General features: G+C 51.1%; 6 protein-coding genes and 1 non-coding gene across 9 annotated transcripts; 2 read left to right on the top strand and 5 right to left on the bottom strand.

Moving 5' to 3' along the window:
- Window positions 1-235: 235 nt before the first annotated feature.
- Window positions 236-5,991, bottom strand: NCU02120 (hypothetical protein; the record flags this gene model as incomplete). The annotated part of the gene is made up of 2 exons (XM_958764.2): window positions 5,737-5,991; window positions 236-5,386 (listed from the first exon to the last, which is right to left on the bottom strand). The coding sequence occupies exons 1-2, from the start codon at window positions 5,773-5,775 to the stop codon at window positions 236-238; spliced, it is 5,190 nt and encodes a 1,729-aa protein (XP_963857.1). The 5' UTR covers window positions 5,776-5,991.
- Window positions 5,992-11,990: 5,999 nt separating this feature from the next.
- On the bottom strand, window positions 11,991-15,535 carry NCU10232 (hypothetical protein). Its single transcript, XM_001728514.2, has 4 exons — window positions 15,329-15,535; window positions 14,815-15,030; window positions 13,696-14,504; window positions 11,991-13,600 (listed from the first exon to the last, which is right to left on the bottom strand). Exons 3-4 carry the CDS (start codon window positions 14,480-14,482, stop codon window positions 12,714-12,716), a joined length of 1,674 nt encoding a protein of 557 aa, XP_001728566.1. The 5' UTR covers window positions 14,483-14,504; window positions 14,815-15,030; window positions 15,329-15,535; the 3' UTR covers window positions 11,991-12,713.
- A 1,227-nt stretch (window positions 15,536-16,762) lies between these two features.
- Window positions 16,763-20,793, top strand: NCU02121. Of its 2 annotated transcripts, XM_011394635.1 has the most exons (4): window positions 16,763-18,793; window positions 18,977-19,276; window positions 19,330-19,574; window positions 19,626-20,793. In XM_011394635.1, exons 1-4 carry the CDS (start codon window positions 18,201-18,203, stop codon window positions 20,387-20,389), a joined length of 1,902 nt encoding a protein of 633 aa, XP_011392937.1. In that variant the 5' UTR covers window positions 16,763-18,200; the 3' UTR covers window positions 20,390-20,793. The 2 variants fall into 2 exon arrangements, with proteins under 2 accessions (XP_011392937.1, XP_011392936.1); XM_011394634.1 differs by having other exon boundaries at window positions 17,180-19,276; window positions 19,330-20,793.
- On the bottom strand, window positions 20,786-23,548 carry NCU02122 (HCO3). The gene is made up of 2 exons (XM_959187.3): window positions 22,628-23,548; window positions 20,786-22,570 (listed from the first exon to the last, which is right to left on the bottom strand). The coding sequence occupies exons 1-2, from the start codon at window positions 23,021-23,023 to the stop codon at window positions 21,065-21,067; spliced, it is 1,902 nt and encodes a 633-aa protein (XP_964280.1). The 5' UTR covers window positions 23,024-23,548; the 3' UTR covers window positions 20,786-21,064.
- Window positions 23,549-24,005: 457 nt separating this feature from the next.
- Window positions 24,006-26,002, top strand: NCU02123 (mitochondrial GTPase). Its single transcript, XM_959188.2, has one exon. The coding sequence runs from the start codon at window positions 24,514-24,516 to the stop codon at window positions 25,795-25,797; it is 1,284 nt and encodes a 427-aa protein (XP_964281.1). The 5' UTR covers window positions 24,006-24,513; the 3' UTR covers window positions 25,798-26,002.
- A 76-nt stretch (window positions 26,003-26,078) lies between these two features.
- Window positions 26,079-27,765, bottom strand: NCU02124. Of its 2 annotated transcripts, XM_011394636.1 has the most exons (4): window positions 27,628-27,765; window positions 27,354-27,399; window positions 26,900-27,293; window positions 26,079-26,841 (listed from the first exon to the last, which is right to left on the bottom strand). In XM_011394636.1, the coding sequence occupies exons 2-4, from the start codon at window positions 27,392-27,394 to the stop codon at window positions 26,509-26,511; spliced, it is 768 nt and encodes a 255-aa protein (XP_011392938.1). In that variant the 5' UTR covers window positions 27,395-27,399; window positions 27,628-27,765; the 3' UTR covers window positions 26,079-26,508. The 2 variants fall into 2 exon arrangements, with proteins under 2 accessions (XP_011392938.1, XP_011392939.1); XM_011394637.1 differs by having other exon boundaries at window positions 26,253-26,841; window positions 27,354-27,650.
- On the bottom strand, window positions 26,280-26,361 carry NCU15011. The gene has a single exon. It is a non-coding gene; the product is annotated as a tRNA-Ser (tRNA).
- Window positions 27,766-27,921: the final 156 nt, after the last annotated feature.

The following is a 27,921-nucleotide window of genomic DNA, read 5'->3' as shown; positions in this document are numbered from 1 at the left end:
AAACGATATATCTGTGGTATAATACTAAAACACAGGACCCGAAAAGAGAAAATTTCAAAACGTCAGTCCATTACATCGTTTCGAACCCAAAAACAGCACCTATTTCTCTTCTTTTTCCTTCCACTTCCCGTATCCAAACCACTCCTAACGTCAGCTACTACTGCCTCTTCCTCAACTTCACCCTCTGCCCTCTCCGCGACGAAGGACTGCGACGAACCAGACCAGCAGCAGAACACTACCCACTGCCGTTATCCGATCGTCCAAACATCCTCCTCAACGCGCCAAACTTCTTTTTCTTGCCTGTTGGAGTCTCAGACCTTACAGGTGGAATTCTCTCGTTGCCCGCTGTGCCTGCTGCGGACAACGCGGTGGCGGTACTAGCCCTCCTTGGCCCTACCCCGACAGCGAATGGACCATTCGGCTGACCAGATCCACCGCTGATAGACCTCGTCCCAAGACTTCCACCCGTAGCGGCGGCAGTGGCGGTGCCGGATCTCCTAATAAATCCCGGCATGGGAATGCCTCCTTCGTTCATGATTTCTTGTACCGGTGATGGTGCCTTTTCGCTTCGGCCGGGAAGAGAAAAGCTGGGCATTCGTGAACCCCGCTTGTGGAGGCGGGGATTGTGGCTTTGGGGGCTTATATCCGAGGTATAGTTGGTGTCGATGGTAGCAGGAGTCTGCAACCTCTCCTCGACATCGACCTGCCGATCCTGATCGACTTGGCCTTGGTTTCTCAACCCTTTTAACTCAGCTTGGCTCCTCTCTAGCTTGGTATCCCTCCTCACGGCGCTCTCCACTGGTGCTTCGGGGCGAGCGATGGCGTCGGCACTTTCCTGAACGTGTTGATGATGGTGCTTCTTACGCGAGAAAACCGACATCAGGCCACGCTTGGGGCGGCGCGGCTCGGTGGCAGCGGCAGGGGCCTCAGAAGTTCCAACATTAGAAGCTGTCTGCGACGTAGGCAGGATCTGGCCACGGCCAGAGCGGGTTCGACGGAGTTCTTCGTTTCCCGCTGCCGCGTCGTTGTCGTAGCCGGCTTGCGCTGGCGCGATTGCAGAACCGAGCCTTGCCGTCTTCGACAATTTCTGATGACCGCCAAGGGATCCAACGCTTCCACGCGCATTACCATTACCATTATAAGCCCCGTCCCTGTAATTATACCCTCCTTCCTCCTCTTCAGCAATAGATACCTGTCTATCACGCATACTGCCCCGAGCCATACTCCGAGAAGCCGCTGCCACAGGCGCCGAAGCCGAGCCCCTCAATCCAGACGAAACCACCAGTACCGGCGGCACGACCTCGTCTTCGTCACTCGACTCGTCAAACCGGCTTCTAAATTTGCTGGCAACCCTGGCATCTTCCTCATCGCTCGAATCCCCGAACCTGCTGGAGAACTTACTTCCAATCGATGTCCTCTTCTTTCCACTGGCGCCTCCCTTCTTTCCCAGTGTAGGCATCTTCATGCCACCAGGACTTTTCCTCCCACCGCTGTTTGCTACAGAGTCACGAAGCGTGGTACGCATACCCACACCCATGCCCATGCCCGAGCCCATTGTCCCCCTACTAGAAGGCGGTGTGTCAAGTCTAGAGTTCGAATTGGTAGGCGTCGTAGCTCGCAACGAAGTGAGAAGCTTAGTGCCATTTCCGCGGCTGTCAACTGATCCAGCAGCTGGAGAGTTTGAACGGAGAGATTTAGGAAAGCCGCCAGCAGAAAGGCCTTGTCCTGCCGAACTAGCGCGGGCGCGCTTAAAGCTGCTATCGCTGCTAGTAGAGTCACGGCGCTTGATGTGTGGCTGGTGTGTGTTTGCTAGGCGAATGGTAGAGGCTCGGGGAGCCGGAAGCATAGCATCAGAGGCTGCACGATGTTCTCGTTTCGTGGGCTGAGGTGTTGCAGGAACCGGAGCAGGGAGAGACGCTCGCCGTTCGGCCGGAGGTTCAGAGCGCAAGGATTTGCGGAAGCGAGGTCCGTCCTTCACGGGGGCAGCCTTGGGTTGAAGAGGCGTACTACGCATAGTAGTTCGCATCGTCATTGTTGATACCACCGGTACTACAGGAACCTCAGGCTCCCCCCATTTCGTCCCAGGCTTGATCTGATAGCTACGTTCGGCGGTCACGCGAGCAGATGCAGAGGGTGCCGTTTCCTTTGCCTTACCCTTGGCCTTTTTCTTCCGGACCTGCTCCTCCTGAGTCGGCTGCTGCTGCTGCTGCTGCTGCTGCTGCTGCTGTTGCTGTTGCTGTTGCTGTTGCTGTTGCTGCTGCTGCTGCTGCTGCTGCTCGAGCATCATCTGCCGAGCCATCTGCACGGCCAAAGCATGCCTTTCCGAAGTCCTCTTCTCGATCGACTTCTTCCTCCTTGGATTTTCTCCCGGGACGCTCGTCTCTTCCCTGTCGCCTTCGATTCCAGCATCCTCCTTGGCTTCCCGCTCCAGTTGGGCTCTTCGCTCAGCTGTAAGACTCCTCCAATAAGCCTTGGCCCGCTCCCAGTCGTCCTCTTGAGGCGACTCTCCAGAATAAGATCCAATGGCTGTGGTAGCAGTCGAAAGTGCAGGTACAAGACTTCGGGGCGGATCGGGAGGCGACGGGTGGTCAGAGACTTCATGTTGGCGGGGGTCGTTGGCTCCAGGAAAGTCCAAAACAGCATTGAGTGACTGATAGCCTTCCCCTTCGGCCTCAGAAAGATCCTCATAGGCATCAGCGTATACACTTGAGTTATCCGACTCACTTTCCGATGCCGGCTGCGATTGAGTGCCTGTCGTCTGTTGTCCAGTGGCTTGGTCTACACCAGTGGCCGAACCCTTGGACGTATCCGAATCTTCGGGAAACCCGCCGGGAACCTCCACGAAAAAGTTGGGCGCTTCATTCTGGCTCTCTTGGGGGGTTGGATGTGTCAAGGAGATAATCGGGACATTCGGAGCACTATTCCGCCGCCGAGCTTCCTCTTGAGCAACAGACCTCGAGTCGATGGCAGGGGCATTTCTATTCTGAAAGGCCGGCTTAACGGGAGATATTTGTGGCGAGGATACCGAGTTGCGACGCGGTTGTTGTGGCGGCTCCATGAAACTCGGGTAGTCGTACAAGCTGCCTGTCATCTCGGACGCAAGACTGGTCGACCCATCACTGTCGTCGCTGGCATATCCACTTCCCTCCACCAATGTAACCACCGGTGGAAGGGGTTCTCTAAACCTCGAGATATTAGCTGGACTTCGTACCCGTTCCTCACGCTCTCTCTGTAGCATGCCACCTATAGCATAGTCACTGCTTTGCCCAAAACTTTCGGCTACAGGGCTTAGGGGGAGTGGTGTGGTGTATGGTGTGGTGTATGGTGTGGCGTAAGCAACATCCCCTATCGGTCGAAGTGGTCGTTCGCCCTCTTTCGGTTCCTGTAACTGTGGTTTCCTGACATTCCTCACGCTGCCAAAGCTGGGAAGCGCCGGTCGTGGCTTCATCGTCGCCTCCTCATCGTCGAGCGTCACCGACAAGTCCGCGTTTGCCCATCGGCGGATACCGGTAGGGCTAGCCAGAGGTGGCGAGACCGATCGCTCTTTGGGGGCAAGCTCGGCGATGGCTGGTTGAGTTTCATCATCGAAGCTTACCCGCACGGACTTCTTCCGTTGCACCGGCCGGTCTGTACTCCATGAGGCCTCCGACGAGAGATCAGAAGGCGATGGGCCGCGGACGGGGCTTGGTTGTTTGAGAGCCGACTTTCGTGGGGAGACTGATCGGGGTGGTGGTGAATGCCTAACAGTTAGAGTATCTTGAACAGGTCCAAAGTGTGCTTGGCGAGCCGGGCTGATTGAGGAGGCCCGAGTAGGTTGGTTCTTCTTCTGAGACACCGAAGCTGCCCGAATTGGTAGCTGACTAGCTTGGGAAGATGACTGTATTGGTTGTTGTTCTGACTGCGACCGGATATGTGAGACTATCCTCTGTCGGGATGGTACCGAGTCGAGAGCGCTAGAGACCCTCGATGTACTTGTCTCATCAGACTCTGACTCTTCCAATTCTGGCTCCTCCCTCACAATGGACGGCAGTCTCCTCACCATTGGACGACCATCTGTAGTTACGACCATTGGTGTTGATGTTGTTGGATGATGGTGGTCGGTAAAGGCTTCCTCTTCTTCCTCTTCGTCTTCCTCTTCTTCGTCTTCCTCTTCTTCTTCTTCAGACTCCCAGTCCTCTTCCTGTGGTTGCTGAGTCGGCTGAGGTTCAGTAGGTGGCGAAGCTACAGCAAATCGCGAGGGTAACTGCTCCTCTGTCTCCTGGCGAGAGTCTTGTACAGGTGGTGACTGTTGAACAGGGGCTTGTACTTGTACCTGTGGAGCTGTCCTTGTTGTGGTAGCGGTACCGGTATTACCAGTCGGGTTGCTTGTTGGGACGTTACTCTTAGTACGACCCACGGTGCCTTGTGCGAGGTGTGTCCCAGCCTTGGGAGGTTGTTTCTTCTTCTTGGATCGGGTGGGTTGCTGCGATGCTGCTACGATGGCGTGTTCAACGGCGAGGAGGTCGGAACGTCTGATCATCCGACGGGAATTGGGGTCGTAGACCAATGCTTGGTCTGCGGCAGAAGCGGAGGAGGCTCGCGGTCGAGTGGAGGATGGGGTCCCCGCCTCTAATAATAGGGAACCCCTTGACCGCTGGGGCTGGACCGCCGATTGGGAATCTTGAGCCGGAAAGTCGGTGGTGCTGCGGGTATCAGCCGGGGATACTGGCGGTGAGCCGACCCTAACCCGGGCTGGATACGAGAAATTGATGGATGACGCCCGACTTTCAGGCCGATCTTCCTGATGCATCACAACCTGGGGTGGACTCGATGGTGGGCTTGCCATTGCCGGATCCGTTCTTCGGACGCTTGACAAGTCTCCCACTCTGGCGGGCCCAAACCAAGATGGACCATCGTCCGTGCCCGGTTTGTGTGATGGGACGCGTTCAACGCCCAGGCTTTGTGTTTTGCGGTGCGCACTCTTCTGGGGCGCACCCGTCCCCGCCGTTCCAACGTTTGTGGCCACATTCTTGGGCAATTCCGGAACAGGGGGTAAGTCCTCGATGGACTGGGATTGACGCCGTCCGGAGTTTCTGCTATCGGGTCGGTGGTGTGGACTGGGGCTTCGAAAGGTGCGTTCGGTCATGGAGGTCGAGCTCCCGGTGCGCCGTAGGCTTGGTCTTCCGTGGGCATCGGGGTTCGTGCGCGTGGAAGCCACGGAGGCGCTGCGCCGGACGGTGCGCTTCGTATGGACTTGGGCAACATTGGTCGGGGTGATGGGTCGGGCACGGAGGGCGGCGGCGGCGGCAGCGGCAGACAGGTTCGAGGCTTGTTGAGCTTCATTGCGCTTGAAGACGGCGGCGGCAGCGGAGGCAGCATTGGGATTCGCAGTCGCCGCGGTCAAAGGCTGAGTGTTGCGCGACATGGAATCTAGCAGTCAGTAATCGGGATTCCTCTCGCGACTGGACTGGACTGGACGGGACGAGACGGGGACCATAGGATATCCGCGAAAGCATGGGGAAGGTGGGAATGGAGAAACAAGGGATAATTGAACAGCAGCTGGTCTGGTGGAGCGAGCTAAGAGTAGTGTAGAAAAGTGTAATTGCAAGCTGCGCGCCGACCATGGCATCCATGCCAGAATCATGGCGTCGCGAACAAAGACAGCGATGATCCAAATGGGCACTGTCTCACTGTCTCGGGCGACAGGACCAGGCCGAAAGGAGGACCGATCGAGAAAAAGGGCCAATGACGACATACCGGATTGGGCGGCCGATGCCTCCGCGAGCTGCCGAACATGGTTTGGATGTCGTATCCTCCGCTTCGACAAGTACAGTAGGGCCCCTAGTATTTCTACCTGGATGTCGCTGTCGTCGCTGTGTGTGTGCGTGGTGTGTCTGTGTTCTTGATCCAGGCCATCCCCAACCTGGCGATCTTGCTCATTACCGAGCGCGGCTTCTCATAGGGCGCAAAATAGGAATTAGTGGAGGAACTTTAGTTCGGCTGCTAAATGCGAAAAAAAAAACAAAAGGAGAGAGGTTGAAGGCGCCGTTGGTCGTCGCAAAAAGGTTTGTCGGGACGGAAGAGAGGTGAGGGTCGGCGACGACACGTGTAGATGAAGGTGGTGATTGCGTGGTGTGGTGGTGGTGGTGGTGGTTGTCTGAGAGTGGCAGCGCCAGACTGTTTGGTGCGGCATGGAATAGGAGGAGGGTGCCGGGATTTGCTTGTCTTCTCTCTTGTCGGGTGGGTGGTACTACCTCTGCCTAGGTATCGAGAAAAGAATGACGATGACGGAGGTCGGGAGTTGTAGTGTAGTGCGGTCGCAGTGCAGTTTGCACCTGGGACGAATGTGCAGCAGCGCCCTTCCTTCCCGCCTGCGCAGTGAAAGTCCCGTCTTGGTCTGCGTAGGAAGGATGAACCTGAATCTCGTTCCCGCCGAGTCTGTCTGCCGTCCAACAAAAAACTGGAACTTGCTTGTGCCCTGATGAGCTGAAGGAGGTCGGTGACGATGATGACGGCACAGCAGCCAATATCTTCACGTTCTGTACATGGGATCCCCGAATAAAAGGGATCATATCATGGACCTCGTCAGCACAGGAAGCCGTGGGAATGCCGGGATGGATCTTGAACAAAAAATCAAAAAGTGTAGCGCCGTGTCCGTCCAACTCCACCACGTACGGGCATCCTGTCACGTTAACAATGCGCCGTGGGGACGCTTGGAGCCACATTTCCGCATCCGATGTCCACTTCCAGGCTGTGAACGTGAACGACGTCGTTTCGGCGTTGTCGTGAACCTGACACACAGAGCGCACGCTAAACCTCAAAACTCACACAAGGCTAAAAACCAGGGGATTGGCAAGCCCGCTAAACCCGATTGAGGCTTCCACCACAGGTCACCAAGGACACCAAGGACACCAAAGACCCAATTCGTGGATGCATGCGTGCGTCAGTGTGTCACTTTTTATTGGGCTTCTGTGTTTTCCATTCCCTCCAGTCCCGCATTCTTTAGCTGGCTAGACCAAAAAGCGTGCATGGCTAGTCCCCCCCACCCATATCGCTGAGTAAGCCCAGCCAGCCGCCCAGCCGCCCAGCCGCCCAGCCAGCGCACACACACACAATTGAGGCATCGCTGCCCAACGCACGCGCACACTCTATTAGCGATTGTTAGCCGTTGGCAATTGAATAAAGGTATCGCGAGATCTTACTCTGGCGTTAAGCGATTTTTTGCAGCGATTATCTCGTATCTTTGCAATTATTTAGTACAGTACAGCGTTATACTATACTTCCCGTACGTACTAACCATACCTTCCGTACTAGCTATACCTCCTATACCAACTATACCTCCATCCTTTTAACCTTCGGTTACCTATAGTAAATTAACCTCCCAACCGACTACAACGACTAACACTAACGGAATTTAATTAAAAATTGCTAGTAAAATACCCTTAATTCCAATCCGAATAATTATTCCTTAGCAGAGTACAACTCCCCTTACCGAAATCCAATCGCTTTCAATCCAGCGCCGCCGTTACAATAAACTATTAAAAATACAATTACTATCTCCTAACAAGCGTATTATTACTAATTAATTACTAGCCTAACTACTATTTACCTCCTCTAACTATAATAATAAGGTCGCTACCTTTAACGCACTACAAGATTACTACATATAGCAAGGCTTTATAATCGTATTCTATAGTAATATAAAGAGTAAAAAGAAGGGGGATAAAAGTATTATCGTACGTATTGACTACCGTTATATATACAGTCGCATTTATATAGTAACTGGGCGAGGTATTCGAAATACTATATTAAAGTAATTCGATTACCTATATTAAATAAAAATTGTACTAAGGAAGAGGTAGGGCAATTAGTAGTTCGCTAAAAAAATTAATAATCGCTATAACTATATTATTAATATTACTAACTTCGCTAGCAATATTATTTACCGGTAATAGATTTATTATAACTATAAGGAGGGGATTAAAATAACTATTAAGAGGCTATTTAGTATTGCTAGAATAAACGTTCGTTAAATCGCCTATTATTTAAGTAGTACTTTAAACCTCGAAGAGGAAGATATAATCGCCGCTATCTAATATATTAATTATAATAGTCTAATATTAGAACTGCGTAGTCTTCGAGTTCTTATTATAATTTAGGAAGTTTATAATATTCAACACTATATTCGTTATATAAAGTATAGTCCTTATACTTTAATTAAAATACTTATTAATTTACTAGAATATAATAAGAACCTCTACAATATTAAGTACTTTATTAACTACAATCTACTCTTTCCCAACTAATAGAGGGTATTACGGGTATTCTAAACTTTTAATTAGTATATTAAAATATAAAAGAAAAATCCCTATATATTACTAGTAAATAATATATATAAGGTATATAAATCCTCTCGTCTAAGAAACCGACTTTTTTTTATAAAATTAATTTTATAAAAAAAAGTCGATTTTTTATAAAGAAATCGATTTTATAAAAAAAAGTCGGTTTCCTAAAAAAAAGTCGGTTTGCCGTAGATTATATATAACTAACTATAGCTTTATATAAATTAACTACTTTAACCTCCCCCTCCTTAATATTACTAATATCAATACGCTTAATTATAATTTTAATATAGTATACAGTCTCTTAAGTAGGGAGAGATAAAAAGACTTCTAATAGTAGTTTAATTATTTAAAGAAGCTTTAAGAAGATTACGAAATTCCTAACCCTATAATATTTATTACCGACTTTAATAGAAGATTTAAAAAGGCCGCTATTGCCGCTTACCTAAATATATTATACTAATTCTATATATAGTATATTATAAAGAATATAAATTACTATATTAAAAAGAAGTAGATTTAATTAGGTAGTACCGAACTAACTCCGACTACTAATATATTAAATTCCCTACTAATTACCCGGAATTTAGATAATTATAGCCCCGACCCCTTATTTTATATTACTTTAATTAATAGTAATAGTAATAATATTAATATTAACGAATATATCGATAATAACCTAAAGGAGGAGGATCCGGAAAAGGCCAACAATACCACCGCCGCTAACCGCCTTATTTAATAACGTAATAATAGCCAAGGAGCTTATAAAGTAATTAATAAATTATTAATTAAAATTATCGCTCTACAATATCGTAATATACTAATCTTTAATCCGATTCGTCAATTTTATTAAAATATATACGAGGGATTTTAAATTAAGTGGAAGCAAGTAATATATACTAATAATAAGGACTACTTTAAACGGGTATAATATTTACTATACTACAAATTTAAAAAATAAATTCGTAAGTTAATGTATTACATTACCCCTATTATTTCTACTATAAATTATATACTTTTTTCGCCTACTATCTTTATTTATTCAATTAATAACCTCTTATTATAATTCTACTAGCTTACCTCTATAAATATTACTTACTATAGATTAACAAATATAATAACTATATAGTATCGAGGCTTAGAAACTATAATATCCGGGCAAGTAGTAGAGTTGAATCTTTATATAAAGCTATTAAACGCTTACTTAAGAATCGACTTTCTTTTCTAAACTAATTATACGAATATATATAAGCTTCGTACTGCTCTTAACGAAAGAGATTTAAATTGAGATTTATAAAAGTAAAGCAATCTTATTTCTATAAATATAAAAGAGTAGGGATATTTAACAATTTAGTATTGAAAGTATATTAATTACACTCTTTTTATTATTACTTTTATATATATATAAAGGTTTATAGAATTAACTTCCTTTTTTATTTACAAGTAGCGCTATATACCCTTAAACTTCTATAGTACTAATATCACTATATATATAATAATTAACTTAGAAACCTAACCTAAAACCTAAACACTAACTATAAAAAGGTATTTACAACTTAATACAACTTACCCTATAAGTACTTTATATTAAAGTTATTATAAATAAATCCCCTATTAATATTAGTAATAGAGGATATAGATATATATTAGTAATTAAAGTTAAATAGGCGTACTAAGTTAATTAAGGCTAAGCAACGCGCTTACGCAATTTAAAACCCTATCGCTTTACCTAACCGCCGATGTTAAGCGGCTATCCTTAACCCGGACCTTACTAATTATATACGTAGAATATTGGGATATAACCTTATAAATCCGGAAGTTTTTAAGCTATATAAGTTTAAAAGTAATTAAAAACTGCCTGCCTAGCCCATTAAGCTTACGGCGCCTATCGATTATAATTAGTATAATAACTACCGTTTACTTTCTTATAATAAACCGCCCTGCCGGGTAATATAGCGAAATACTTAAAGAGGGGGGAGAGTATTAGCCCGCTAGCGCTAGTCTTATACTAGAGGGATTTAATAACTTAATTAACCGAATTTTATTTAAAATAATATAAATTGTATTATTTAGAGTATTATAATTTAAATATTAGTATTAACTATACTAACTATACTAATACCCCCTCCCCTAGTACTATTACAGGCGACTCTAGCTCCCTTGCTCTTACTTTTTTACCCCCCAATTCCCTTATAGCGAACTCTAGTACCTTTTCCCTCTCCCTAACCCTAAATCTAGTAGTAACTACTAATTTAGTAGCAGCCGTTATACGGGTAAATATTAATTCCTACCGGTTCTAATTAGTTTAGTTATAAACTACTAACTTCTATTAGATAATTACTTTAATATTAGGACGGTCTACCGCCTTCTAACTAGTAGTAAGGGGAGGGATGGGTTATACTAGTAACGTAGTATGAGATAGTACCGCCTCTAGTACTACTAATATATTTATAGGGATATATAAGGGGAGTTCTCCAACCGCCTCCCTAGTACTTATACGGCGGTAGGTATAAGAATTAGGGTAGGTACGTGTACTTTAGGCAGTAAGTGTAGTAATAGAATTAGTAAAGAGGATAGTAGTATTACTAGTAATTATAGTATTAACCACCTTAGTAGTAGATAATTGGGATAATTAACTGGATTGACGATTTTTGAATACCCTTACGTAAAAAAGAGTAGCGTAAAAGACGTAGATCTGGTGATGCGCGGGCATCGATTACGTAGCCTCAATTGTGTGTGTGTGCGCTGGCTGGGCGGCTAGGCGGCTAGGCGGCTGGCTGGGCTTACTCAGCGATATGGGTGGGGGGGACTAGCCATGCACGCTTTTTGGTCTAGCCAGCTAAAGAAATCGCTCCAGTCCGATTCTCGAGAGCCCAGGGCTTCCCCAAGTCCCGCCGTCCATGCAGGAGAATGGAGACTGTCGCTTCCCCCCTGGGTAACGGCACTCGGCTGCCGTTCGTGCATCGAACAGCCCGCCATCAAGCACTCTACCTACTGTAGGCACATTGTGATTGATTGATGGATCGATTGCTTTTCACTTTCCATTGTCGAGGATTGGGCGAGACCCAAACAGAGCCGGGCCAAAGTGTGTGTGTGTAAGATGACTTGCATCATGATCACCTTTGACCAATATGCGCTGCGCCTACCATACATAGCTGCCTTGCTTTTAATTCCACTTCGACTTGCTGCTGCTTGGCCCTGGCATTGGCCTGATCATCCCCACCTGCTCGCCGTTCCAGATTCTTCAGTCAAGAGACGGTGGGAGAATGGATTCGCTCGAGTTGCTCGACAGGAACAGAATGCACCAATGAGTCGAGTTTCTACACAAAACCCTTCGCCAAACATTCAAAACACGTTTAGCTTTGACTCAGTCCAGCCAGCACAGGCACCGTTCATCCAATCTGTCTGGTTTGAGATAAACTATGTCTTTGTCTGACGTCGCACCGAGGGCTTTGGGCCCTTGGAGCGGGTTTGTGTTTGACATTTGGCGATCGTCGAGACCCTTACGGAATCTTCTCCCGTTCATCTCCACTCGGTGATTCCGTCCTGTCATCGTTCGGGAAGCGCCGTGTGCGTGCTGGACCTCGGCTCACAACAGCAAAGATGTGAGTGTAGAATGAATATCGAAACATACCACATCTCATAGTAGGTATGTTGCGCAATTTGAACCACCAAGACACAACATTGTATTCAAGCTATCTATAATCGTGGTTTTCCTTCTTCCGACAATAGGTGTATGTCATCTTTCTGTTCGAGACCTCCCTCTATCCCTATGCATTTGCGATAGCCTAGGTAGTACGTTGTTGTTGCTTATGGCCATTATCGTCCTCTCCTTCTACATCTAACAAAGCTCATTTGTGTTGCCGTCAACGAGCACCCCATCACCCAGGCTCCCACCGAGCCCCCAAAAATACACCTAAACTCATGCGTTCCTCTCTTTCCGTCTTGACCCTCACCTAGCGTGTGCATAGTAAGCTGTATACCAGGAAACCGCGTTTGTTAAGTTTGTTCATCGTGGCTGTTCGGTCGTATTTCGATATTGCGTGAGCCGACCGAGTAAGCGGTGTGCGCTTGGTTGTATAAGTAACTGCGAGCCTTAAGCTGCTGTTGTTTAACAGTTCAGTTTCTCCTGTTCTCGCTGAGCCGTATCGCCCGTACTCTTCGTCAAACCCCTCGCCACGTCACCGGAGCACTGGCTCCTGACGCCAAAGCGGCAAGAGTCGATCCTCTGATCGATCCTCTCTAGTCGCTGTGACCACCCCGACATCTGCGCCCTCCTCTCCATCACCGTCATAAAATCCAGAACAGGGTATAAAATCACGCTAATATTGCTGCAGACTAATGTTACAAAGAATAGGGGGCAGGGAGGTGGCATGGCCACAATAGCCTGGGCTACGTCCCGCCCCCATCAGGTACCGTCGAGACGCGGGCAACGTGATCTGGAACACGTTCATGTCGTTCGGCTTCCAGCCCGTTCTCTGGCGGCAGATCTTCGTCCGGGTCGTAGTCGTCTTCCTCGTAATCATCGTCGTCAAAGTACTCCTCGCTCTGAGTGCCTTGACTATAATCGCAGTTCATCGGACCACCATGGCCGCCCGAAGGTTGATGGGCATCCTGAACACCATCGTGACCCTTGGTAGGCAATTTGCTGTTTTTCTTCCCCTTGTGCTTGCCCTTCTTGAGCCTTTCCCACTGAGCCTTCCGCTGTTGTTCCAACTGGCGTTGCTTGCGGGCCTTGATCTCATATTGACGGACCAAAGCTTCGGGAGGGTGCCCGAAGATCGACTCGTACTCACAAAAGTGGCAAATCCAAATATCTTCAGGCTTAGGAGGGTGACGCTTATTCCGTAATTGCGTCTCCCGGCGCCGTTGTCTGGCCGCGGCGGCATACTCTTTAGCAGCACTCCTCCTGGTGGTTTTAGGTGCCGGGCCTTGCTGCCCTTGGCCTCCAGCGCCACTTTTGCCTTGTGCATCCTTCGCTGCGGTGCCTGTTCCCGATGAAAGAGGGTGGGCATTAGCTGCCTGACCACCCGGAGCAGCACGCTGCCAATTTTCCTGCCCTTGTCGAGCCGCTGACGGGGTTGGCATGTTGATTCGTCGATCAGAGCCAGGCCAAGAGAGTGCATTAGGACCAGGAGCGGTAAACGTGAACTGTGCTGATGCAGGGCGTTTCGGTGACAATGAATTCTGCAAGAGACTTGTACTTTCAGACCCCGCATGTGGTGGGTTTAGCTTCTCTGCTTTCGCTATGGCGCTGGAGATGATCCCCTGGTTCTCGGCTACAGAGAGAGATATGATCAGCATCTCCATCGTGACAACACCTCGAGACATATCAAATGGCAAGGGAACCAGGATAGAGCGTCGGTTGACGTACCTGAACTGGTTGACCATGGAACAGAGCGCAGCTTCCCGCCTCTTCCGGGCCAGTTGGTGTTCGAGTCCGACAAGGGCCTGAGCGGGCTTCTGCCGTTGCGCGGTCTGCCATATCTACCTCTTCCAGGACCAGGCACGTTCTGCAAGCCTGGCATATAACCCCCGGAACCATACTGAGACGCCGAGCTCGAAGACGTGGCTTCCCCATGACCTTCAGACGCCTGAACAGATGTGGTTCCGAAGCCAGCATCTATGCCAACATGAACCCCGCCAAGAGCTGCATCACCCGCCGTAGGGATTTTCCTCTTTTTCTTATTGTTTGTGTTTTCGAAGGAGTCATAGCCATCGATTGCTGATGCCGCGGAGACAGTAGCTTGCGAATTGACCGATCTCTCTTCATTTTCAGTCCTCGGTGACTGATGACCCTTGCGGTTCGATGGATCAGAGATCCCGTCATCGAGCAAGCTGTGTCCGCGCTCCGGTATGCCTTGTCTCGACGCAGCAGTATATCCCCCACTTTCTGCTAGTGGACCATCTCTTCTTGACTGGCGCGGGGCAGCCTCGGTGAGTCGCTCGCGAGGGGGAGTCGAAGTCTGGTCTGGTTCGTCATCTCGGATACTATACAGACTCGGGAACAAGGACGTAGAGATCGAAGGAGCTGGGGGGTATTGAATCGACTCCGCGGCTTCGGGGGTTAAACGGTCTCTGAGTGATCTCTTGGGCAGTGGATGGATTCTCCGTTCGCTTCGATATGCGGGCGACACCGACACCGTATCGGCGGAGGACATTCTTGTGACTTGCTCGTGTGCTCTGTCAGAAGCCAAATGCAAACGAATTAGCAACAGCAATGAAAGCCATTTGATGATTGGGAAGAAGTCATTTAAGAAGGCTAGCATTGGTGCCACACTGACTGAACAGCAACAACAAAAGAATGGCGGGACGAGAAGAAAGGCCGAGTGCAGGGCGAGGACAGAAGAGAGGCGCGGGGTTAGGACGGGAGGGGACTTGGGCGGACTCGACTGAAGAAGAGGTCGTTTGTTCATGCCGCGTAGTTCTGTGAAGTGGCCTTGGAAAGAAATCCAAGAATCGCAACGTGGAAGGCGCGTGCCTACGAACGTACCTTCAGGATATTACATAGTACCCAAGACAAGATGCTATCAACTTTCGAAGGAGCGCCAGCCGCCGAGGCACTTCACACGGAATATGCGTCAACCCGAGGGGATTCCCAGGCTGCTATAATCCGTATGATTGTGGAAGTTCTGTGATCCGGAGAACACCTTGGGAATACAAGTGGAAGGAAACGAAGGCGCCGACGTCGCTTTGGATGTATCCCTTTCTGCCCAAAAAGACTCATCAGCACCGAAGCCTTGGGAAAAGGAGGGGAAACGCCATGGCAGTTGTGTTCTCGTTGTTTATGCCTGGACCGGTAGATGAAATATTTTCTCCCCAAGTTGCCACCGCATCGTCTATCATAGCAAGAACTTCCTGAATCGTCGGGATACCACACCAAGGGACAAATGAAACAGCATGGCGGGGAAGGCGGCGAGAAGGGGGAGGGGGGGGGGGGGGGGGGGGGGGGGGAAATGAAGCCATACAACTGAGGGGACAATCAGCTGCTAATCACAAGCACCCACCTTCTTGGCTCGAATCTGGCTCGTGCGGATATCCGGTGGCCAGGTTGCAGGCAAACTCGGGGGAGAGCTATAGGAAGGCCAAAACAAAAGAAGCCAACTCAAACCAGCACTTTGCCCGAGTCAGTGAGACGGGTGTCGTGTATCGGTGCAGTGGTGTTGAGGGGTGGAAAGCAATGGAGTTCAGTGGTTGTGATTAGGAGAAGCGGGTGTTCACTGTAGTGAGGGCGGGCGGGATGGTAGGCGGGACCTAATCGACGCACCCTTGGCTGCATTATGTAAGCATCCCGTCCTTAACCACCTCACTGCAGTTGGTCGTCTGGACAGCGCGGGTTTCGGGCTGTGATTCTGAGGAGAGGGCAGCCAGAGGTCGGTGACCCAATGCCGCTGCCTGCCATGCTGCCAGAACCTAGAAGTACACCCGCTGTTCCGCCCCCGCCTTCCACTTGTAGTTCCCGGCCGGGGGAGCCTCCATTCGGTTTCCGGTTCCCATCCGAGTGAATAGCCTCACGCATGGCATTGGGTCTCTCCCCAACATGGAGAGATCAACGGAAACTGAGAGATCACCCAATAATGATACCCTAGAGGCCGACAGCAATCACGAACCGTCGAGCATACTGGTGTTCCCACGGGTACACTACTGGAGACTCCAAGGAACAGCCCCAAGTGAGATGCTGAATTTCCATACCGTGACCTCTCTAGCTACTGTACTGAGCTACCTGTACGTTTTTCGATTTCCCAAATCCAATTGGAAGATCATGGGGAAGTACCGAGTCGACTGATGTTGACCCATTAACTACCTCTAGGTACCAGCTAGTGTACCTTGGCTTGACTTCCCCAGCAACCGAGCTTCTTTCTGGGTGGGCAAGTCTCTCTGTCTCTACTTACCATAATCATCGCCGTGCACACTCACATTGAAAGCGACCTGAATGGAGGCCGGGTTGTGGGCGGCGGTTCCTGAATGCCGGACGCACTGTGCTTACACTAGTACTAGTACAGTATTCGAGCAAGAGCCAAGCGTTTTCCATCACAGGCAGAACACTGCGGTGCCGGTGCCATTCATAGGTAGTTGCATCTGATTTGATGCCGCCCTGACAACACCATGTACTGCCATTTTCCCTTTGAGAAGCAAACGAGACCCATTCGACGACGGTAGGTGCAATTTCACTTGGAAAGCTTTGCTCAACTCGACAACAACCTGAACCAGACCCGACCTGCAGCGAGCAATGAACCGAACCCCCGCCTCCCCTTCAGGTTCCCATTACCCCAAATAATTTCCCCTTGTGTGCAACAACGAGTTTCGTTGTCTTCCACCATCGATGTTTGTTTGAACCACATTTCACTTCAAACCCTTTTCGGTTTTCAAGATGCCCCTTATTCTCTTGTCGGTCCAGGTTGGACACGGGCTTCACCTATTGAGGCGTGATGTCATAGCACGAACCCTCCCCGACGGACGGTACCAGTAATTCACCACTCTACGGCCTCTACATACCTATGCATACGACTTTCTTACATCAAACTATATCTACTCGTCTCTGGAAACTGAACAGCATCGACAAGCCGGCTTTCGACGCCGCATCCCAGAGATCATTGATATCCTGGTCGAGCTGGCCCATTATCTTTTTCCCGGCACCGGATTGGTCAACATGGGGACCGAGCTTCCAGATGGCCCCGCACGCTTTGGCGCTGCCACTGCCGCTACCGTGAGGAGGAGTGAGGAGGTGCCTGAGTGACGGACGGGATCAGACCGGGGTTGGTGGGTGGGTGGGCGGCAGCCAGAGTGGGTGCCCGGGCGGACAGCTTTCTGCCAAAATTTACTGCAAGCAACTGCAAGAGCGCCGTGTCGGGTTGGTGGTGGTGGTGGTGGTGGTGGTGGTGGTGCATCGTGGTGCCGTGGTGCGGTGCGGTGGTCCCGTCTTTTTTGGGGCTGGCAACTCGACTAGGTCCCGGGCTCGGTTTCCACCATTGTACACACACCAAGAGAGACCAGCCATCGCTTCCTCCTTCCAGGCAGTGCCGTCCTCGCTCTCCTCTTTTCTGGAAATCCTCACCACGTACACCCTGGGCCACAGACACGAAAACCCGACTTGTCGAACTTTGTTATTTCCGTCATGAGAAATAGTTTACCACCCACCTACCACGTCGACCACCGCTCCCCGATCTCCAATTTGGCGTAGCCAGCACTTCGGATCCCGTCATAGACATCTCGTCTCGCCGTCCTCCGTCCCCTCTTCTTCGTTTTTTTTCCCACCCTCGTACCCGCTCAATCTTTTACCCAAGTTAGCAGCGAACGAGTCTTGCTTTCGTGGACATTTACACAAGCAAGCCGGCGACATCCTCATCTCGAGCACGCCCCCGATCGAGCACCCTCCTCACTTGGCTGGATTTTCGACCTGAGCCCTCGCGATCCTCCGCCGTCGGTCGATCCATCCTCGATAATTTACGCTTCTCTACCACCAAGCACCGGCTTCAAGCTACGATTCGAACCTAGCACGAGTCTCATAACCTCGACACCTTCGATTGCATCTTTACTCGACGATTGTGTCAGATTCAATTTGCGGTCGAGACTCGGCCTCGTCGAGTCCTCGCTTCTCCGTGACCACATCGACAGACGACCGCGTGATTCGGGTCTGCTCCCGCCATCACGCCCCATTACTTCTCCGACCATCCACATCGCAATTGTCGAGCTTCAAGTAAAACGAAATTGTTTTAGTGCTAGGGTGCGTCATTGTCCCCAGGCACTCCGGATACCCGACCGCAGAACCCCCTCCCAACGGGCCTGCGGATCGCGTTCTTCTCTTCGACACCAATCGTGTCGATTATATACCCTACATACTTCGAGCTCCTGCCTTGACTGCGGCCCCAGCTGCAAGCAATGGCAGGGTCCGATCCGAGGCGGTCGTCAAGAGCGCGAACCTCCCAATCACAATCGCAAATCTCGTCCAGCACGTCCAGCACGTCAGGTCGTGGTGAGCGCAGCACCAGGTATTTCAACAAAGCTGTCTCACCACAAAAGTCAAGCTCCTCGGGATCGCTATCCTCTGAGGCTCCAGACGAGACAATTACAGCGGACGACTCGTTTGGTACCCGGCGTCGTACCCGCGGTCAGCAGGAAGAAAGAGAGAGGGCAAATAACAAGTCTGAGCAGGTCGAAATGGCACACGGCGACGATGACGCTCAAGACGAGGACGAGGCCGTTCGTTGCATTTGCGGCTACGAGGACTACCCAGGCCCTCCGCCGTTTGACGAAGACTCCAAGCATGGCTTGAAGGACGGCATGGATATCGATCCCATATTCGCGACCGATGTCACCGACGATGCGGCCGGATTTTTCGTACAATGCGACATTTGCAAGGTCTGGCAACATGGCGCCTGCGTTGGCATTATGACCGAAGAGTCAAGCCCAGACGAATATTTCTGCGAAGAGTGCCGCAAAGAATTCCACAAAATTTTCACAGCGAGCAACGGGTAAATCTTGCATTTCTTTGGTCCCGTGGCTGCATGGTCGGGAGCTGAACGTCAAAAGTTCAGCTGGAGTGCGTCAAAGCCCATCACACGCCTTTGACGTTGCCTCACCTTTCATGCAATATCCTCCTCCATCCACGACAATTGTCAAATCACTCTCCAGTCGACTGACGACATGATTCACAGACAACGCTATTCGCACTACCTACCCCTTAAGCGCCCCTCTCGAACCACTTCTAGATCCGCCTCTCTCAACAAGGATGGCACGAGATCACCGCCCAAAGATAAACCGGAGGGCCGCAACGGACGTGGTACGACCACTTCCTCCGCGTCGAAGCGAAGATCTACAATGAACAGCCGAGGCGCTGACTACGACGAAGCTGAAGCCCTGAGACGGGCGATTGAAGCAAGCAAAGAAGATGCAGCTTCTGAACAACCCGAAACTACCACGAGAAGAACAAAGCGAGGCAGAAGCGATAGCGAAGAGTAGGTCCACGTCCTACGCTGCCCGACATCAATAACCGCTAACCCTCTTCAAGAAAGTCAGAAAACAAGAGGCAGAGGACGAGCTCTCGATCGGCCTCTCCTAGCCTTGACAAGACCACTGAGGACTCTGACGACGCCGGCACAACAACGCGGAATGGTGCAAAGTCTAGATCGCGGGGCGGCGTAGCAGGCCGCACTCTGCGCACCGAGAAGACAACTGAAAAAGAAGAACGCGAACGACAAAGGGCTGAGGCAGCAAACAAGCGAAAGGGTAGAGCTGAGCGCCGGCGAGCTGATGGTACGAAAGCCACGACTCTCGCGAAGGCATCTGGAATTGACACAGATACAGATTCAGACCCTTCGGACGAGTTACCACTAGCAGCTCGTGCGGCAGTGAACAAGACGCCCGCTACAACGACACCGGTCGCAGCCGCCACCGCCGTGACCACTACAACGACTACTACTACCACTACTATGGCTACCCCTGCCGCTGCGGAAGAACCGGCAGAACAAGAAGAACAATCACCAGCGGTACCCGAACCCCCTCCTGCCTCACAGTCCACTCCGGAAGACCCTCCCGCTGCAGCTACTCCCACAGCCAAGATTGAGAAGAAGCGATCACATAAGAAGAAGGGTCGCAATCAATACACACGTGATGACAACGAGCCATCGCCTGCAAGATCACAGTCAGGGGAGGCACCAGCTGAAGTACCGCCTCCTCCGAAGCCAAGTAAGGCCGAAGAGAAGGCTACTGGACACGGAAAACAAGGGAAGAATAAGGGTGGGATGAACAGCAAGATCACCATGACTGACATGAAGAGGAGGGCCGCAGCACTCCTTGACTTCATTTCGCGAACCCAAGTTGAGCTTGCTGGCGAGTCACCATCGGATGATGACAAGACGAACGGCAACAGCGTCGCACCACAGTTAGCAACTGACTGTGAAAAGCCAGGGTCGGCAACAGGCATACTCGGGGTCAATTGCTCGACCCCAGCCGCTGTCATGACTTCAGAAGGGCAGCTAGGAAAGGATTTCAAGGACCTCAGCTGCGTGGAGATGATGGACAGCTTGACCCGGAGGTTGGTCAAGTGGCAGCAGGAGTATACAGTGTGATACAATGAGCGGATAATGGATGTTATACTTGATGTGCATGTGGCATGGATTACGTCGGATAAAGGCTGATGATAACTTGCACGTTTTCGATTTTGGGTTTCTTTTTTCTTTTCCACTTTCGTTTGTCTTGGTGTTTTCTCGGGCAGAACGGTGCTATCATTAGGCAGGTTTTTGCGATGATTGGATGCTTTCGAAGTTTTATATCGAGAGTACTCGGGATAGCTGTATCCTCCCTTCCACCTACTGACGACGTGGGCGAATGGGTGGTGAGGCCAGCGATGCATTTATTGGGGCGTTTTTTTTTTTTTTTTGGGTTTAAACAGGATAATTGGTTCTGGTAGTACCTAGGACGGCGTGGGTATCATTGATAACGGAGTATAGAGTTTTCAAGAATTTCATCACCTAGGTTTATTTTGCCATGATGCTATTTCGTTCGTGTGTGGGTATCAACCATCATGCTCTCTCGTTGTTATTTGGCCTTTGATGCTATGCTCGTACTATGCCATGCCTGCTCATGCTCATGCTATGCTATTAAATCATTATCGTGTCGAATTCATCGCCGTACATGTATCATCCGTCCAACGTTCAACTACACGCCTTCAAACTTTTCTTTTCTTCACTCGCGTAATACAGCAAAACAAACCCTTGAAACATTCACCACAAAATCATCCAAGATCACCTCTGCTTCTCCTTCACACCCTCATTGATCATCCCCGTCGACGTCATCGCCAGTCCCCTCTCCACGTCGTCCTCACCCACATTTGCGCTCGCACTCACATTCTCATCACCACCACCCCTCTCTCCCTCTCCCCTCGCTGCTTTTTCCTCCTCACTATCCTCCGGCTTCCCCGGCCTACACGCCCACCCATCCACAAACCTCAACGTCTCCCTGCCCCATATCCTATTCATGATCCACAGCCTCACGGGGACCAAAATGATGATAATCACCGGAAACCCCGGCGCCGCGACCGTCAAGGTCACGCCGAAGATGATGCCCGTCAGCACGATTTGGGTGAGGGTATACCCATGCACCGCCCATCGTGAGATTTGCGGGTTGGGTAGAGGCGGGAGTTCCGAGGGCGGGGAAAGCATTTCGAAGAAGCGAGGGAGAATGGGGTTCACGGAAAGCGATTGGTAGCCCATGTACATGAACAGACCCGCCAAGACGGAGGTGGGGGTGAAGCCGAGGAGGTGTTGGAAGGGGGGGCTGATGAAGACGAGGATCATGGCGGATTGGAGAAGGGGAGAGTAGCGCTGTTCGTGGACGCGGGGAACGAGTTTCTTCTTTCTGGGGGCGGCGTCGTCGATGTTGGGGGATGATAAGGTTGTGGAAGAGGAGGAGGTTGAGGGTGAGGCTGTGGCTGTGGCTGTGGCTGTGGCTGTAGCTGACTGGGGGGGATTATTATTAGAGGTAGTAGTAAGGGGGGTGTCGGAGTCTTCGTCATCATCGTCGTCAACTTCCACCCAATGCCGCAGAGACTCCGAATGCAAAGGCGCCTGCGGCAACAAGCCGTTCGCAGGCGGGATACCCAGGATTCCACAAAGCGCAGTGGTCGTGCCCAGCAGGACAATGTCCCAAGCGTACCCGCCCGGCTTCTTCACGCCGTAGCGCTCGACAGTGCAGATGATGCTGCTGATCTCGTGGTCAAAGTAGAACAGCACCGTGATGATGGCGCCGGGGATGATGGAGATGAACACCCACTCCAGTGGCACCTCCCAGAACCTCACGAAGAACATGTCGCGGGCCGGGCTGGTGGGTCGAAACGACTTTTGGATGGAAAGGCGCTCGTGGTCGAGATTCGCTAGCTCGCCCATGTACGGGACGCCGATAAAGAAGATGATGGAGATGGCGGCCGCGTACTCGGCTAGTCCCATGCGGATGATGCGCCCGAACAAGGGCTTCCATTCGAGTGCGGTAGACAGAAAGATGGCCATGAGGCAGGTGCCGAAGGCGCCAATGATGGAGTAGAGGAAGGCGTCGAAGGGAACATTGTCGTGATTTCGTTTGAGCTCGAGACTGGCCTTGTGGAAGTAGATGACGGAATTAAGGAGGGAGAAGATATCGGCGCTGAAGTCGGTGACATATTGCATGGTGTAGTCGTGGGCATTGAAAATGGCGAGAAGGTAGTGCATCCAGGCGGAGTGGATGAGGGACCAGGCCATGACCGGGAGGAAGGGGACCTTGATGGTGTTAGTCGAAGTTTATTTGTCATGGTTGAACATAGGTAGGTCACTTACATGAAAGTTATTTGTACATAGCTTGTACATGTTCTCCGCCAGAACGGAAAAGGGACCAGTGACACCCAAGATAGTCAAGGGCTGTGCAGAGAAGAGGGAGAAGATGAGGCCGCAAAGGCCAGTGCTAAAGACAACTTCGATGGTGCCCCATGATTCTCCGGTGAGGACAAAGAGATCGTTGGCAAAGGTAATGCCCGGGAGGATATTGGTGAAGAAAACATAGACGGCACTGGCGACGACCAGTTGGTTGAAGACTGTCCAATCCGAAACATATCTCTGGCGTAGGTTGTGTATGTCCTGCCTCAGCAACCTGAATGGCTGGAGCTTCCCTCCTTTCTTGAACCTATTTGAGACTGTGGCCAGCCATGAGGCTTTGGCCTCGGGCTTCTCCAGCATATCGGGTTCCTGCTCTCAGTCCAAGGAGTAGTTGAGCGGTTGACGTCGATCTCGGGAAAATTAAGTTGGTTGACGGCAGGGTGATTGGCTGTCGAGTTCAACTTATATACCTATGTATATAAGCGGGGCTAGGGTCGGCGAAGGGAGATTATTGGATAGGTATTGACACTGGGGAAGAAGCGGCGCCGGACGAGAGATTGTTTGTTTTCCAAACACGGTCGTGGAAGCTTCGATCTTTTATCTCATCTTTCGGCCGTTGGCTGAGTATAGGTAGGAGCTAGGTATGAGAGACCTCACCGCGTCTTCAGATTCGAACTCCCTATGAGATGATGAATGCAGAACGAAAAGAGATCTCGACCTAACAGAGCGGTGAGAAAGAAAATTCTGAGTATAGTGAAAATGTCTTAATGGGAAAGAAGGGTATGGTTCAAGATTAGCATGGGGGGAACACTCCGGCCTAGATCTCTACAGACTACGCCGATCCCTTGAAGGTTACGAGGACATTGGGCCAGAAGGGCCGAAAAGAACCCCTATCCATAGCCACTGCGAGGCGGGTAGTATCATGGTGGGTACGGGCAGTGTTGAGAATTGAAAACCTTCCTTTTCCCGTATTCCAGTCCTCTACATACAGGGCATGTCCCCATCGCGCCTTTCTGCCAAGGAAGTTTCTTTGATATTCTTGGCGAGAGAATCGGGGCAACAACGTAAGCGAGCAGAGCGCGGACAAGTCGACTCCCGTCTTCGTCACGGCGCACGTGCCACCACTGTCTTTGATGCCCAACCTTGATTTGTTCCAAAGGTCCACAAAAGAAAGATCCAAGATGCCCCACAAAATCGCAGATCCGGACCATTGCCCGCTTCTCGTTTGTTATGTCCGCCGCAGAAGCAATTACGTCACTGGTCAACCCACCATCACATGTGTTCGGATGAGGAAGGCGGCGAGGGCGGTCACAACTCTCTTGCCAGCAGTCCAGTGCCAGTCCATATCTGCAAACATAGCATTGATGTTGAATGCTTTGATTCACGAGATCAAGGACAGCTGATCCCAAAGATTGCTTTGTACAGTAATAGTGTTGGGCAAAAGGTCAACAATCACAGTCGAAATGTCCCAAGTGGGAGATACCTTGTGGCTCTTATGCACTTATCGGATGATCACTTACCGATAAGCATTTATCCGTTATCAGAACTCAAATTCCAGACTTATCTAGCCCAGGATCGTGAATCTAAGTTCGAGCCATCCACAATCAACAATGAGACCCGTGGAGTCTTTACCTCTCCAGAACACACACAGCCTTGGCACATTGCGAAGTATGCTATCGCCAACCACAAAGATATTTCTTCCACCATAAGCGCATTTCCTGAAGCGAGAGCAACGACAACCACGACAGTAATCCGAGCGAGACCTGCCCCCAGGCGCATTCGATCCGGTCCGGCATAGCCGAGGCGAGAACCGAACTCTTCGCAACACCAAAACACTTGAAAAGTACTCAATGTCGGGCACAATAACTGGCAAAGTAGCAGCCGGCGCCACGGCCGCCGTCACCTCGGCAGTCGAGAATGTCGCAAGGACCGCAACCTCCCTCACAGCCGGCGGCGGCTTCGCACCGCGCGAAGTTTACGAATCCTCGACCCAAATCACCCGCTCCTACTACCTCGGTCACCACGCCTCCGCCCTCAACAAAATGCGCCAAACCATCTCGAACGTCGGCTTGATCATCGAATGCCGCGACTTCCGCGTACCCATCTGCTCGTGGAACCCGCTCCTCGAGCGCAGTCTCGCCGCCTCCGCCGCCGGCGAGCGCTCCCGCATCATCGTCTATACGAAGCACGACCTCGGCCCACCCTCGGGCAACTTCTCCAAAGAGACCTCCATCGAGGGCTACACCAACGGCCGCTACCAAAACGGCAAGGACATGGTCAAGACCCTCAAGAAGTACCACAAGAACTCCTACACCACCAAAGACGTCATGTTCCTCGGCACCTCCGCCGGCGCCCGCAGCCGCAACGACGCGCCCAACAACGACAAACACCTGCTCGAGTCCATCAAGCGCATTGCTCGCGAAGCCGACTCCTTGACGGGCATGCGCGCCATGGTGGTCGGCATGCCCAACAGCGGCAAATCCACCCTGCTCAACCGGCTGCGCGCCAAGGGCATGGGTCTGCCCAAAGCCGCACAAACCGGCGCCACACCGGGCGTCACCCGCAAGATCGGCACCCCCGTGCGCATCATAGCTGGCGAGTCCGCCGACGACCCGAGCAGCGCCGGCTTAGGCGAGGGAGTCTTCATCATGGACACGCCGGGCGTGTTCATCCCGTACGTCTCGGACCCGGAGGACATGCTCCGTCTGGCGCTGGTGGGGTGCGTGAAAGACGGCGTGATCCCGTCCGTCACGGTGGCCGATTACCTGCTTTACCATTTGAATCTTGTCGACCCGAAGCTGTACACGCGCAAGTTCGACTTGGGCAAGCCGACCAACGACGTGCACGAGTTCCTGCGGGCGGTAGCGACACGCACGGGTAAACTGAGAAAGGGGTCGGAGCTGAACCTGGAAAACGCAGCCGACTGGGTGGTGCAGGCGTGGCGGCGCGGAGACCTGGGCAGGTTCGCGCTGGAGAGGGTCACAGAGGAGACGCTCGCGCAGGCGGTCGAGAAGGCGAGGGAGCCGACGGTGAGTATCAGCCAGGCGAGGAAGAAGGAAAAGGAGCAGAGAAAGGTCGCGCAGCAGATGAAGTGGGCAGGCATAACGGCGCCGCCAGGTGGAAGTGTTGCGTAGGCACCGCTTTCGCGTGATATGATGTGGATTTCGGTTGCAGTCGAAAGCATGCCTCAGCGAGGAATGGAAGTTCAAGGAAAATTAGATGTCGCTTTGGACAATAGATGGAAAAGGAAGAAGACAAAAGCATTTGATACCCGCGCTCGTCAGAATTACGAGGGCTTAGACAATACACCAATCTTGGATAATAACTCCATCGCCAACATTTTCTCCTGATGCTGTGGACTCTTATTCAGTCTTGCGTAAAATACAACATGCATGTGGAAGAATAGAAGGCTTCGAGGGGCAACATGATGCTAATTCATATTGTCACGTACCCTTTACTTCGAAACGAAAGCGAGAGGAAGCATGTCATCTTGTTATTTCTTCCTCACCGAAATTTTGAAAAGAAAAGGAAATCGGTTAAAATGGCGAAAAAGAGAAATGATTTCAAAACAGCATCAAAAAGGGACAAAAAAAAGAAGTTTTTGGTGATCATCGTGCGACGTGGGCCTGATTCGAACAGACGCTCCCGAAGGAACAAGATTTCTAGTCTTGCGCATTAGACCACTCTGCCACCACGCCAACTGTTGTAAGATAGGTTCAACCGCTGAATATATCAATGCAATCCGTTGACAACACTCATCGTCAGAACCATCCAGTCAACGAATCATTAGTTTGGTCTTCTTCATCAGGTCATCAAATCATTTACGCCACCATTTCCATCCCCATTTACTTCCAGTTCTTGCCAAAGAACTCCAAAACAGTCTTGTACCCCCTGACATACTCGCTCTTGACGCGCTCGTCCTTCAAGTCGCCGCGCGCCGCCATCCAGCCGTGGACCTGGTCCTTGAAGGTCTCGACGTGCTTGGGCACGCTAAGGTTCTGCTCAAACTCCTTGACCTTGTCCTCGGGCTCCTCCTTAGAGGCGAGCAGGATGAGGGGCACCTTGATGCCTTTGGCCTCCTCGGGGTCTACCATGGCCGGGTGGCACTCGGCGCCAATGGAGAAGGGGTTATTCTCGGACTTGGTAATTAGGGAGACGACCTTGCCGCCCCAGCAGTACTGTTGTAAACTTTAGTCAGACAGGTTCCCTTGTATACCTAGGGACAACCACACTTACACCAATGATAGCCCAGGACTTGATGTTGGGATGCTTGGCGCTCAGGGTCTTGACAAAGGCAGGGAGCTTCTCGGCGACGCCATGGGGAGGGTTCTTGCTGAAGAAAGCGCCCAGGTTCTTCTTCTTCTCGTCCGTGTCGGGAGGGTACCACTCAATGGGGCACGGCTCGCCCTTGAACCAGTCGGGCATGAACACCTTGTACTTGGTGTCGTCGCTGGTGGCCAGGATGTCGGCGCCTTGGATGGTCTGGTCGAAGTAGCCGAAGATGTCGTAGATGACGACGATGCCCTTGGTGGCATCGTCGGGGCCGGTGACATAGGTCTTTAGGCCATCGTACTCGGTGAAGGAACCTTTGGGGCTGTAGCCGGAGGTGACGACGGGAGGGATGTTACAGCTGGCGGCCTTGTGTCAGCGTTGACTGTCAGGATGGGGTGAGAAGAGACGCATCACTTACCAGGCCTCGTTGTGGCCGTGGCAGGCTTGCATGGTGGACATTTTGGCTGTTGGCAGGGGCGCCGGACTGTTAACAAGGGTATTCGCAATGAATTGAGCAGAGATGATGGGTCGTGAATATGCAATGGTCTGTCGAGCAGCACTGGCTGAAGAAGAGTGGGATGTGCTATGTAGAAGACGGGAATAGGCGCTGGTTCGCGAAACAGAAGAGAGACTCGCAGAGGAAGCAGATGGCACTGAAGCCGTGAGACGGGACTGATTGGGACCAGGCATACCTGTTGTACCTTGATGAGGGACTGTGAGTTTATAGCATACACGTCCTGAAATCCAACGGGGTTTTTCTTTGAGTGTTTATGTTCAATGTCCAACAAGCAACCATCACCATCGCGCAACCGCCGCGCAACACGCAGGAGCATCGGTGGGCGGGGTAGCTTCCTCCTCCCAGTTCAGGTTCCTATGATGTCACCACCACGTCCGAACTGCTTCCCGAAGCCCCACCTTCCCGCCCATCTTTTTTCACACTCGAGAAGGAGCCCAGATGGCTTCAATGATCGGGACTTCAAAGTGCC

This window comes from Neurospora crassa, linkage group I (genome assembly GCF_000182925.2).
Source record: "Neurospora crassa OR74A linkage group I, whole genome shotgun sequence".
NCBI classification, from domain to species: domain Eukaryota; kingdom Fungi; phylum Ascomycota; class Sordariomycetes; order Sordariales; family Sordariaceae; genus Neurospora; species Neurospora crassa.
Note: the sequence above shows the minus strand (reverse complement) of the source record. Positions and strands in the feature narration are given on the sequence as shown.

What these genes read in the sequence shown, in the direction of transcription:
- NCU02121 (XM_011394635.1), top strand. Translation starts at nt 18,201, where the DNA reads ATGGCAGGGTCCGATCCGAGGCGGTCGTCAAGAGCGCGAACCTCCCAA. An exon ending in GGCAGAAGCGATAGCGAAGA is followed by an intron (nt 19,277 to 19,329) that starts GTAGGTCCACGT and finishes ACCCTCTTCAAG; the next exon opens with AAAGTCAGAAAACAAGAGGC. An exon ending in TGAGCGCCGGCGAGCTGATG is followed by an intron (nt 19,575 to 19,625) that starts GTACGAAAGCCA and finishes ACACAGATACAG; the next exon opens with ATTCAGACCCTTCGGACGAG.
- NCU02122 (XM_959187.3), bottom strand. Translation starts at nt 23,023, where the DNA reads ATGCTGGAGAAGCCCGAGGCCAAAGCCTCATGGCTGGCCACAGTCTCA. An exon ending in TATGTACAAATAACTTTCAT is followed by an intron (nt 22,571 to 22,627) that starts GTAAGTGACCTA and finishes AACACCATCAAG; the next exon opens with GTCCCCTTCCTCCCGGTCAT.
- NCU02124 (XM_011394637.1), bottom strand. Translation starts at nt 27,625, where the DNA reads ATGCCTGGTCCCAATCAGTCCCGTCTCACGGCTTCAGTGCCATCTGCT. An exon ending in CACGGCCACAACGAGGCCTG is followed by an intron (nt 27,294 to 27,353) that starts GTAAGTGATGCG and finishes CAAGGCCGCCAG; the next exon opens with CTGTAACATCCCTCCCGTCG. An exon ending in AGTCCTGGGCTATCATTGGT is followed by an intron (nt 26,842 to 26,899) that starts GTAAGTGTGGTT and finishes AGTTTACAACAG; the next exon opens with TACTGCTGGGGCGGCAAGGT.
- NCU02123 (XM_959188.2), top strand. Translation starts at nt 24,514, where the DNA reads ATGTCGGGCACAATAACTGGCAAAGTAGCAGCCGGCGCCACGGCCGCC.
- NCU10232 (XM_001728514.2), bottom strand. Translation starts at nt 14,482, where the DNA reads ATGTCCTCCGCCGATACGGTGTCGGTGTCGCCCGCATATCGAAGCGAA. An exon ending in TCCATGGTCAACCAGTTCAG is followed by an intron (nt 13,601 to 13,695) that starts GTACGTCAACCG and finishes CTCTCTCTGTAG; the next exon opens with CCGAGAACCAGGGGATCATC.